This window comes from Oncorhynchus mykiss, chromosome 15 (assembly GCF_057628025.1).
Source record: "Oncorhynchus mykiss isolate SJ-2025 chromosome 15, ASM5762802v1, whole genome shotgun sequence".
Lineage (NCBI taxonomy): Eukaryota > Metazoa > Chordata > Actinopteri > Salmoniformes > Salmonidae > Oncorhynchus > Oncorhynchus mykiss.
The window spans coordinates 37,359,816-37,372,791 of record NC_143036.1 but is presented as its reverse complement, the minus strand read 5'-3'; the positions used below and the strand labels follow the sequence as shown (position 1 = coordinate 37,372,791).

General features: G+C 40.0%; 1 protein-coding gene across 8 annotated transcripts in view; it reads right to left on the bottom strand.

Moving 5' to 3' along the window:
* The window catches only part of LOC110490032 (cullin-2), a 35,633-nt gene extending 23,748 nt beyond the window's left edge, over nt 1-11,885 (bottom strand). For 3 of the 8 annotated variants that reach the window (XM_021563121.3, XM_021563122.3, XM_021563125.3), the window contains exons 1-7: nt 11,547-11,855; nt 10,208-10,346; nt 8,600-8,702; nt 8,307-8,401; nt 6,421-6,526; nt 4,905-4,987; nt 3,539-3,635 (exon numbers count right to left, since the gene is read on the bottom strand). In XM_021563121.3, the coding sequence (XP_021418796.3) occupies nt 3,539-3,635; nt 4,905-4,987; nt 6,421-6,526; nt 8,307-8,401; nt 8,600-8,702; nt 10,208-10,326 (603 nt within the window). In that variant the 5' untranslated portion in view covers nt 10,327-10,346; nt 11,547-11,855. Of the gene's footprint in view, nt 1-3,538; nt 3,636-4,904; nt 4,988-6,420; nt 6,527-8,306; nt 8,402-8,599; nt 8,703-10,207; nt 10,347-11,312 lie in introns of all 8 variants that reach the window. The other 5 variants (XM_021563120.3, XM_090199089.1, XM_090199090.1 and 2 more) reach the window with 3 other exon arrangements.
* Between the last annotated feature and the right edge of the window lie 1,091 nt (nt 11,886-12,976).

Genomic DNA, 12,976 nt, shown 5'->3' with positions numbered 1-12,976 from the left:
CTGTCGAAGCACTGTTTCCTGAAGCATTCTGCCCTGTTCTGAAAGAACTCCCTGGGTTTACCATCATGCTGTGGATGTTTGGTCAGGACGTGTCGTTTTATTAATTTGTTTGTTATGAGAGACTCATTACTTCCCCGTACAAAACACATTGTGGGCGCTCCTCGTTATAAGTTTATATGAAAGAGAGAGAAACTCATCGCTGTATATGCGTTTCATGACAATTGAGCTCAGTCAGAACTTGTGGCTAGCATGAGTCCATTTCATGACAGCGGTGAGTGATGGCGAGTGGGAATAACAAGACAGTGGCTTGAATGACAGCGCTGCATTGTGTGTGTTGCGGAGCGATCTTCAAGAAAACTGCAGAAAAAAAGATCAGGTAAACCGCAAAGCAAACTAAGCAGAGACAGCTACTAAGCAGAGACGGCTGCTAAGCAGAGACGGCTGCTAAGCAGAGACGGCTGCTAAGCAGAGACGGCTGCTAAGCAGAGACGGCTACTAAGCAGAGACGGCTACTAAGCAGAGAGAGCACTGAACAGAGAGAGCGCAGATGCACTTGGCCATATCAATTCCAGTAATTCATTCAATAATAATAAATGTACTCTGACATGTCGTGACCCACTTTGGGTAGCGACCCATACTTTAAGAAAGGCTGTATTAAAGTAACGATGGACTGTCATTTCTCTTTGCTTATTTGAGCTGTTCTTTCCATAATATGGACTTGATCTTTTACCAAATAGGGCATTCTTCTGTATATACCGACCTTGTCACAACACAACTGATTGGCTAAAATGCATTAAGAAGGAAAGAAATTCCACAAACTTTTAAGAAGGCACATTGAAATGTTAATTGAAATCCATTCCAGGTGACTACCTCATGAAGCTGGTTGATACAATGCCAAGTGTGTGCAAAGCTGTCATCAAGGCAGAGTGACTACTTTGAAGAATCTCAAATATAAAATGATTTTGATTTGTCTAACACTTTTTTGTGCTTACTACATGATTCCATGTGTTATTGTTATTTCATAGTTTTGATGTCTTCACCATTATTCTACAGAGTAGACAATAGTAAAAAATAAAGAAAAACCCTTGAATGAGTAGGTGTGTCCAACATTTTTAACTGTTACTATATATATATATATATATATATATATATATATATATATATATATAACACACACACACACACACAGTGGGGCAAAAAAATATTTAGTCAGTCACCAATTGTGCAAGTTCTCCCACTTAAAAAGATGAGAGGCCTGTAATTTTCATCATAGGTACACTTCAACTATGACAGACAAAATGAGAAAAAAAATCCTGAAAATCACATTGTAGGATTTTTTATGAATTAATTTGCAAATTATGGTGGAAAATAAGTATTTGGTCAATAACAAAAGTTTCTCAATACTTTGTTATACACCCTTTGTTGGCAATGACAGAGGTCAAACCTTTTCTGTAAGTCTTCACAAGGTTTTCACACACTGTTGCTGGTATTTTGACCCATTCCTCCATGCAGATCTCCTTTAGAGCAGTGGTGTTTTGGGGCTGTTGTATCGCAACACGGACTTTCAACTGCCTCCAAAGATTTTCTATGGGGTTGAGATCTGGAGACTGGCTAGGCCACTCCAGGACCTTGAAATGCTTCTTACGAAGCCACTCCTTCGTGGCCCGGGCGGTGTGTCCTTGCTGATGGAAGGAGGTTTTTCACTCAAAATCTCACGATACATGGCCCCATTCATTCTTTCCTTTACACGGATAAGTCGTCCTGGTCCCTTTGCAGAAAAACAGCCCCAAAGCATGATGTTTCCACCCCCATGCTTCACAGTAGGTATGGTGTTCTTTGGATGCAACTCAGCATTCTTTGTCCTTCAAACACGACGAGTTGAGTTTTTACCAAAAAGTTATATTTTGGTTTCATCTGACCATATGACATTCTCCCAATCTTCTTTTGGATCATCCAAATGCTCTCTAGCAAACTTCAGATGGGCCTGGACATGTACTGGCTTAAGCAGGGGGACACGTCTGGCACTGCAGGATTTGAGTCCCTGGCGGCATAGTGTGTTACTGATGGTAGGAATTGTTACTTTGGTCTCAGCTTTCTGCAGGTCATTCACTAGGTCCCCCCGTGTGGTTCTGGGATTTTTGCTCACCGTTCTTGTGATCATTTTTACCCCATGGGGTGAGATCTTGCGTGGAGCCCCAGATCGAGGGAGATTATCAGTGGTCTTGTATATCTTCCATTTCCTAATAATTGCTCCCACAGTTGATTTCTTCAAACCAAGCTGCTTACCTATTGCAGATTCAGTCTTCCCAGCCTGGTGCAGGTCTACAATTTTGTTTCTGGTGTCCTTTGACAGCTCTTTGGTCTTGGCCATAGTGGAGTTTGGAGTGTGACTGTTTGAGGTTGTGAACAGGTGTCTTTTATACTGATAACAAGTTCAAACAGGTGCTATTAATACAGGTAACGAGTGGAGGACAGAGGAGCCTCTTAAAGAAGAAATCTTGCTTGTTTGTAGGTGACCAAATACTTATTTTCCACCATAATTTGCAAATAAATTCATTAAAAATCCTACAATGTGATTTTCCGGATTTTTTTGTCTGGTACAAGCAACTTGTCTGTCATAGTTGAAGTGTACCTATGATGAAAATGACAGGCCTCTCATCTTTTTAAGTGGGAGAACTTGCACAATTGGTGGCTGACTAAATACTTTTTTGCCCCACTGTATATACATACATACATACATTAGGCCTGGCTTGCAGTCGGCGTTCCAATTCATCCCAAAGGTGTTCGACAGGGTTGAGGTCAAAAACACCTACTCTTTTAATGACAGACTGACCAGGTGAAAGCTAAGATCCCTTATTGATGTCACTTGTTAAATCCACTTCAATCGCTGTAGATGAAGGGCAGAAGATAGGATAAAGAAGGATATTTAAACCTTGAGGCAATTGAGAATGTGTGCCATTCAGAGGGTGAATGGGCAGGACAAAATATTTAAGTGCCTTTGAACGGGGTATGATAGTTGGTGCCAGGTGCAACTGCTGTGTGCTGCAGCGTTTTTCACACTCAACAGTTTGTATTCAAATAATGCAGCTCAAGCTTTATTTTTTCATCTGTCAGGAAGAATTACAACAAGTACTGCAGAGATGGCAAAATAGCCTCAGGGACTGTTCTTAACCACTGCCTTTTCGCACGCATTTCAGCACCTGTGGCCTCACCCAGGTGGGTGCTACATGTTCTGCAATGGAGGACCAGTACCTACAGAGGAGCGGGTCCTATGGAGGAACTGACCGTCGGGGAAGCAGATGTGGTGCATTGGTGAAGCAATGTCTTTTTTTCTCTCTCTGCTTGTACCTTCAACAGAAGTTACCAATCTTAACTCCCAGCCTTTCATCTGAAGCCAAATGGAGACATTCAACCTCCATCTCTACCATCTCAATTTAAAAGGTGCTGTTTGTTTTGCTTCCTATGCACTTTTAGATTATTTTCTGGAAAAGTTAAATAAATTATTATTATTAGATTCCAACAGAGCACAGCTGCTTACCTTCAGAGGAAACTTTTTCTTGTACTGTTCAACATGAACAAAGGAGTTGATAACCCCATGGATTACTTTCTGATTTGGGTCTTCGCCACACCGGTCACTGGAAGAGAAGAACACAAGCTCTATTAGTGATACTATTTCTGTTGAGCATTAACCTGTGCCTAGCTAGAGAATGTAAATAAAAGAGTAAAAGGTGACTTGTGGTTTTAAATGACATATCAAAGCAGCCTAACAGTAACCCTGAACTGTATTAGCCTGCTATAACACAGTAATAGGTACTGTTAGAACAGAGCAAATGTTCATCCTTTACCTTCACAGAAACAAACCCAGAGATCAAGTCATTATGACAATCACAAGCCGCTAAATAGGAGCACTGGACATTTTAGACCTACAGTGCATTCAGTCCTGAGCGCTCTGGAGCAGGTTTTCATCAAGGATTTCTCTGTACTTTGCTCCATTCATCTTTTCCTCAAGCCTGACGAGTCTCCCAGTCCCTGCCGCTGAAAAACAACCCCACAGCATGATGATGCCACCACCATGCTTCACTGTAGGGATAGTGCCAGGTTTCCTCCAGGTGTGACTCTTCGCAATCAGGCTAGGTCTGAGAGTCTTTAGGCAAAGTCCAAGCAGGCTGTCATGTGCCTTTAACTAAAGAGTGGATTCCGTCTGAACACTCTACCACAAAGGCCTGATTGGCAGGGATGGTTATCCTTCTGAAAGGTTCTCCCATCTCCACAGAGGAACTCTGGAGCTCGGGTTCCTGGTCACCTCCCTGACTAAGGCCCTTCTCCGATTGCTCCGTTTGGCCAGGCAGCCAGCTCTAGGAAGAGGCTTGGTGGTTCTAAACTTCTTCCATTTAAGAATGATGGAGGGCACTGTTTTCTTAGGGACCATGAATGTTGCAGACATTTTTTTGTACCCTTCCCCAGATCTGTGCCTCGACACAATCCTGTCTCGGAGCATTCTAAAAAAAACAGTTTTGGCTTTGTCATTATGGGGTACAGATTGATGCGGGATTTTTTTAAAAATCTATTTAGAATAAGGCTGCAACTATGATTGCAAAATTCCAGAAACTTTCAATCAATTCCTTTGTTTTTCCAGATATCCTGGTTAGAGGAATCCAGATTTCCTTCTCATTCGTACCTGATTCCGGGAATCCTCCAACCAGGGATTTCGGGAAAAGCAGCAATTAATTGAAAGTTCCCGGAATTTTGCAAACCTAGCTGCAACGTAACAAAATGTGGAAAAATTCAAGGGCTCTGCATACTTATCGAATGCACTGTACTTCAAGCATTTCTTCTCCCAGGCTAGCCCTGCTGAATCCTACTGTACATAAACCATGAACCATGAATATAAACCATGAACCAACTTTTTGATTTCGTTCAGCAGCATCCGGATCAGGACAGCTTGCAGTGGCTCGATCATCAGCTTCCTCCACATGTCAAGTGCTAGCTGAAATGACAAAGTGGGGAGAATTGTATGAGCACATTGTCATGACTTTCCTGTGAGGATCCAAAGGATCAGGTTACAGTGTATCAGCTCTACAGAACTCTCTCTCTCCCGCAGAGAGAGGAGGGATGGATGTGGGGATTTTATGACACCTCACACACATCAAATTGTAAGGCAGCAGATTATTTATTTATTCTCTAGCATGGACGATTGGAATTTCTTTGTGTGCCTTATGAAGAATTTACAGCCCAAAACTAGAACATTAAACCATGGACACGGGGACACTATATTTCATCCTCCAAATGCTGGTAATAATGAGAGGTGGAATATGGAAAATGTATATATCTATTTTGTGATGTCATTAAAAGTTAAATGAAAATGTTATGGCAAACAATAAGTTGAAGCGTTTTCATAATGTGTATATGATGTTTACATTCTTTAAGTTGTGTAGAAAATATCCAGATTAAAGAGAATGTTTTTGTGATGATTAGACAGTGATTGAAGATGGTATCACAATATACTATGATATTGATAGACTTGTCTCGTAACTACAGTGGTTGCTCCTGGAAAAAATCCTGGAATGAGTATGTGTGTCCAAACATTTGACTGGTACTTGCTTAATGATTTTGATTAATATTATGGTGTTTCTATTCCATGAAAAATGAAAAACCCTCTGGGTTTCTGTTAGTATGGAACGGACAATATGACGCTGTACAACGTGACGTCGGCAGTACAGTACTGTGCTATTTAGCTAAAAAATCCCTGTGTTGTGCGGGCAGGGCACGCGGAAGACCGGGGTTCAACTCCCCGACGGTGAGGAAGGAGTAGGCGGTCCTTGTAAATAAAAATGTGTTCTTAACTGACTTGCCTAGTTAAATTCAATCTGGAGTGCCTGGATCATAAATTTAGAGCATTTGTAAATTCAGACCGCACACTGGACGCTCGGGCCAAGGAGTAGGGTTGATTTGAGCGTTCTGGCCTTACAACGGCAGTCAAGCACCTAAGCTAACGTTGGGTAGCTTGCTAGCTACTTCCAGACACAAATGAGACCACTCTGACCATTTTACTAGCCCTAGCAGAGCTGGTTAGGCAGTTTTTGTGTTAACCTGAGAGTTGGTGACTAACTGTGCTGCTGGAAACAATTGTTGTGTCTTTTTGTGGAGAGCAAAACTACTGTCATTTTAATGTTGGGCTTTAATATAATTTTTTCATTTATACATTTTTTACTTGAGTTTATTTGAGTAAATACTTTAACACTTATATTTCTTAAAATTGCATTGTTGGTTAAGGGCTTGCAAGTAAGCATTTCACTGTAAGGTCCACGCCTGTTGTATTCGGCGCATGTGACAAATACAATTTGATTTGAAACTGATATATTGTGACATTTGTACTGGATAACTGAGATTGTAAGTAATGAGATATGATTGGAGACTTACCTCTCCTATCTCCATAAGTGGTTCGTTCATGTCAACCCCTCCGTAGCCATACTGCAAGTCTGCCTCTGTCAGTTTGTTCTTCTTGATGAACTGTGTGTTGAGGTACCTATATTAGAGAGAAGGGAGAGAAAGAGCATTACACAACATAATATTAAAATAACAACAAGTCTGTTATTAATCTACAGTTGTCCCAAAGTATTGGTAAGACTAGCTAGCTATGGGCAACCAATAACACAATACAGATTCACTAGTGTGTGAATGGCCAAGATCCCAGGGCCAATCAGACCACAGAGAGAGAACGCAAACAGATACAGTCAGGCAGACAGACACGCTAGCTCTGAAGGCTGTCATCAGACTGATCTGACCCGGGCTCTATCTACATTCTACATGACAAGTTGTTTTCACAGCTGGGCTGTCTATTTGGCATTAGCAGGACAGACAGTGATGAGAAGAGATATGAACTCAAGTTCATATATACAAAATCCTGGGACGACAACATGCTAAATGACCCTTAAAAAATGGTTGAAAGGAGCTTGTAAGAAATGCTGATATCCAAAGCTGTCACTGTGGTGTGAGTTAATTTCCCAAAACATCTGCCAATGTGACATATGAAGTATCTGTAAATATCTAAAAGCGGCAGTGTTCTTTACACATGGTGCCAATCTCAGACTATATCAGAAATTAGAATTGGCTGAGGGATAAGCGCCAGCTACCCAATAGCAGTACATTTGGATCGGTTTGGGGTCCCGCGGACCGATCCCCTCATATATTAAACATTTGAACCGGGACCGATGCATTTCGGTGAATCGTTACATCCCTCTAAAACACCTCAACTTTTGACTACTGATGCATCCTCCAGTGTCGAACTGCATGTAACTGTGTTGACAGTCATTGATCTACAAGTCATGTTGTCTCATCAAACTGCCCGCTGTGCCCAGCTTCACGAGTTAGGCAGCTTGTTCCTGATCTTGCACATCTGTGCAGCACATTCAGCATTCAAATGCTAAAATGGCTTGCGTGATATTACACTGTATTAGTTGAGTGGCAACCTAAGTAATTTGCATATATGCGCTATTGAAAATGTTGTTTTACTGGAAAAAAAGTAAGCTATTGGAGACAACTCTCCTCTGGCTATACTTGCTCAAAGGGGCTTGCAATAGATTTTAATTTGTTTGTTCTGGTTCACCATCAGCAGTTTTGGTAGTTTTGCTTTAAACAATCAGTGTATTTGGTCTTTTTTTTATATATATATAGGGTAAAGTTGATCATTTCATATGGAGGACAGCAATAACTTTTGTGAGGCGCACTGCATGGCCAAAACAAGAGGAAAAGAAAAGACACTCAGGAAAAACTTAAAACCATTTGATTTTGAGATGGGGGTAAAATCCAAAATTGTGCTATGTATTCATTGGTTATGTCATAGTTAGATTGTAAATTATAAATATTGAAACATTACTAGCTCAAATACAATCTGCAAAAATGACAAGTTAATTAGTGGGTGATAGTGATTTCAGAACCAAAGTGGGGGGACAATACAATAAACAAAGGCTAGTTTGCCCCCCACCGCCCCAATCTGATAGTCGTGTGGTAGATGCCTCTCTCTTATGGCTAAGCTCAGGTGCCGACAAAGTGCGCGCACGGACGCACACACAAGTCAGCTCAGACAGATCCAGCTCGGAGAGGCCCAGCTCATGAGCTGTATCAGCAGCAGACTTTTAGTTAGAATGGAAAATTCATGTTTATGCAAAAAAAATGTTGGCGCATCGAATCTCTCTCTAATCAAACCGAATTAATTCAAACTAAAACGTATCGTTCCTGTATCATATCGAAGAACATATACGTATCGAATCACCGAGACAGAAAAAGATGCACATCCCTAACATTACCTGTACAAGCAATCCATGTAATCTGCTCCCTTGCTGTACTCCTCCCAGTATCTGTGGTACATCACTAAAACCTTCTCCTCAGACTCCAGAACTTTCTGAAATTACAGATTAGAGACCCAATATCAGTTTATTACCTTGGCACTTCAATGACAAGCAGACAACAAATACAACTATTAGGCTATCCGAAGCTGAGCAATGGGAAATTAGTCAATTGTGTGAAAATGGCATTATGAACTAACATTCAGTAGATAACAGATCTAATATATTTTCCCCAAATGATGAAACGTATTTACCTTGTACAACTGTCTGACATGGTTCTCCAAGAATACCTTGGTCTCTGTGTACAATCTTTCACCCAAAGGCTCTGGGTATGCAACACACAAGGCATAGATGTCACTGATTTTAGAGTAAAGGAGTCCAACACATTCATCTGTAACACTGAGGAAAAAAATCATGCAGACAATTTATTTTCTACTGGAAAATCATTAAGTGAACTTGAGAATTTCCTAAAGTTAAACCTTAAAGGGATACTTTGGGATATGTACTTTCACAGAGTCAGATTAACTTGTGGATACCATGTTTAGGTCTCTGTGTCCAGTATGAAGGAACTTGGAGGACATTTTGCAAGCCGATGCTAACTAATGTTAGTGCAATGGAATGTGCTAGTATGTGCTAGCAGATACCCATAGACCTCCGGCCATTGCGCTAATACTAGTTAGCATTGGCTTGCAAAACTACCTCTAACATTCTTTATACTGGACACCAACCACGTTTCCAACCACAATTTAAGTAGCCTAGTGGTTAGAGCGTTGGACTAGTAACCGGAAGGTTGCAAGTTCAAACCCCTGAGCTGACAAGGTACAAATCTGTCGTTCTGCCCCTGAACAGGCAGTTAACCCACTGTTCCTAGGTCGTCATTGAAAATAAGAATTTGTTCTTAACTGACTTGCCTGGTTAAATAAAGGTAAAAAAGGAAGTTTTGGTGTAATTTGTTCATCCGACATGGTGTGATCTTTTTGTGACGGGAAATTAATTATGCAGGAAATGGCAGTGGAAACGCCTTTATGCACAAATATTGATATAATAACCACCATATCAAAGCAAATTTGGAGTCTTGCGATGATATGGTTTGTGGTCCTCCTCCTACAACTCTGGAAACCATGCAGTTTATTAGGCTACGAATTAAATAAATTATGGTGAACTTCACAGGGTAGTGAAAGTGCACGGTGATCTTGCTCCTTCTATCCAATAAATGGTTGAAAGGGGGTCTCATTCTGGTGACATGATGATTGATTATTGACTGCAGTTTGACAAATACTCTCGCTCTTATCCATAATAATCTAATGTAGACTAGAGGCCCCGAACAGCCTACCGGCACTGTATCTGTGAGCTGTTGGTTAGAGTGCAGGTGCCAAGACCAGAGTAGGTAGCATGACAAAACTATCGGCTGAGTTTAAAATGCGACGGAAACACATTGAACTTTAGATTTTTATTTGGTAAATGAAAACGTAACCGAAAAAGTACATTTTTGTGTGCACTACATCATCATGCAATGATTTTTGTCCGCAACAAGTCCATTTGGTGGAAACATACCACTGGTGGGAAAATGCACATATTTAATTTATGGGGATTCTAGAACATTCACATTAAAATCTGTCAGCAATTGGATGGAAACCTAGTTAAAGACATAAAAATGGTATTCATCTGACTCTGGGGAAGATAAAGTAGATAAAGGGCCTCATTGCCCAAATCCTGAAGTACCCTTTAATGGCTTGACTATGTAAGCACAGATCCGTGGCATTTTAGCCTACTAAATCAATGGCAAACTAAACCACAAAACACAGAAAGTTCAGAAACTCATAAAAACAATTTTTCTAAAGAGCTGAAACAAGGTAGGATACGAAAATCTGTCGTTCCATGTGGCCCTCTCCACATAATCAAGCATCACCACAGCCTTGATTGTCGTCAGTAGCTTGTTCCATGTTTCATCAAAGTCCACCACCCGCGGCTTCAAGGACATCGTACGGCTTCTTCTTCAGGCTGATGTAAAGAGGTAAAAACAGCATGGTTATTGGTGTAATTGGACAGTACTGGAATATTGGAGCAAAGTGTTTAGAATTATAAATGCAAATTATTCATGTATGGATGTTGAATCAAGTAACTGTTAATACACTATGCCAAATGTAATCAATCCAACTACAATTAGGAATGATCTTTCCTCTTCAGGTTTGATAAACTGTTACATAATGTCTCAATAATTAAACAATACTTGGGCATACAGATTATTTAAAAAGACAGATTATTAAAACAAATAATAATTTACTGATCTGCCTGTAGCAGAACTCTAACTCTGAATATAAATTCGCAATTACAATCTCAAACACGATGTTGTGATAACAAGGTTATGACTAATTAATTTGTCAAATGACAGTTTCAAGATGGGTTCATAACCTAACTAAAAGACATCTCAAAATGTAAAAATGTGCAGGGGATGATAAATACTACTGTATCTCCTACTCAATATAGTGAAAGCACAAGTTATCACGATCATGTGAGATTGAACGTTACCCCTAAATACAATTACACCTCAACATACAAACAATCCTGTTAATAGCTAGCTAGAAGGTTATAAAATGGAATGTTCCACCCTTGTTCACGGGCGGTTGCTAGCAACCTAACGTAGCTTAAGTTAGTTGACAGTGTAAACAATCCAATCGCCAAAATATTAGTCATGCTACCCAAATCAAATATAGCTAGTTAGCGATTTGCTAACAATATGCAGTCATTCGTTGCATTAACGTTAAGTTGAACTGTCACAGGTAACAGGGTGAGTCGAATGCCAACGTTAGATATCCTGCAAGATTTATACAAGAAGGCCTGGCTAGCTGTCTAGCTACTGTAGCTAGTTAGCAGCTATCAATTTCATTCGTCATTCAAACAAGCAAGCTAAAGTTAGATAGCTTGTCAGTTTTGGAGAATATTGCAGCATGCTGCATACATATTTACCTTACTCACTGAAGTCACGAACAGTCATATTTTTCTCGAACAATGTTACACATTTACTAACTAACCATGCTAGGATGAGGAAGAAGCAACAACATAGCTAGGTAATAGTAGTAGCTAGCTTTGAGATCCAGTTAGCTAGAGCTAGGCACTTAATTCTAGCTAGTAGCGACCGATTTGAGGTAGCTAGGTAAACACGTTTACAACGTCAAATGGAGATTGTCTGTATATACATACCTCTAATAAATATATATACGTGTTATTAAAAAGTCAAGTTTCTCCGCTGTCACAAGCTTGATCTCTCACTTACAGCACTGCCATTTCCATACCTTATGGAATATACCATTGTATCAGCTGTAGGTGTACTGTAATGGAGTCGTTAAGGATGTAGTAGTCATGAGTATTCAGTATACTCATATTCGACAAATTAAATTTGTACCGTGCACAATTAAAATATTAATAACCAACAAAAGTCACAATTACAGACGGCGTCGATTCAAAGACTTATCAGAACAACATTGTAAAGTAAGACCCCTATTTTGTAATGGTGTCGGCGAAAACTACGGGTACCCGTTTGGGAGCTGTGGTAGAGCAAAGAGTCCTTTATGAAAACTAGAACTTAAACGTTTCCTTCATCCATATAAATACAAACTGTATAAAAAATACTAAGAGATATGCAGTATTATTCGTGTGATTGGAACGGTTAAGAAACAGTGTACTTAAAAAGTAGTGTATCATTCAAGTGGACTTGATTATTGACTGTTACACTGTACATTTATTACAGTGCTATTAATATTACAGTACCAGTCAAAAGTTTGGACACACCTACTCATTTAAAGGTTTTTCTTTTTATTTACTATTTTCGAAATTGTAGAATAATAGTGAAGACAACAAATCGATGAAATAGCACATATGGAATCATGTAGTAAGCCATTTGAATGCACAGAGATACCGTGACAAGATCCTGAGGCCCATTGTAGTGCCGTTCATCCGCCGCCATCACCTCATGTTTCACCATGATAATGCACGGCCCCATGTCACAAGAATCTGTACACAATTCCTGGAAGCAGAAAACATACCAGTTCTTCCATGGCCTGCATACTCACCAGACATGTCACCCATTGAGCATGTTTGAGATGCTCTGGATTTATGTGTACGACAGCTTGTTCCAGTTCCCGCCAATATCCAGCAACATCGCAGAGCTATTGAAGAGGAGTGGGACAACATTTCACAGGCCACAATCAGGCAAAGGAGATGTGTTGTACTGCATGAGGCAAATGGTGGTCACACCAAATACTGACTGTTTTTTTATGCGCTTAAATACTGTGATATGCAACCTGGAATAAAAATGTAAGAGGACCAGTGCTATATACAGTGGGGAGAACAAGTATTTGATACGCTGACGATTCTGCAGGTTTTCCTACTTACAAAGCATGTAGAGGTCTGTAATTTTTATCATAGGTACACTTCAACTGTGAGAGACGGAATCTAAAACAAAAATCCAGAAAATCACATTGTATGATTTTTAAGTAATTAATTTGCATTTTATTGCATGACAAAAGTATTTGATACATCAGAAAAGCAGAACTTAATATTTGGTACAGAAACCTATGTTTGCAATTACAGAGATCATACGTTTCCTGTAGTTCTTGACCAGGTTTGCACAC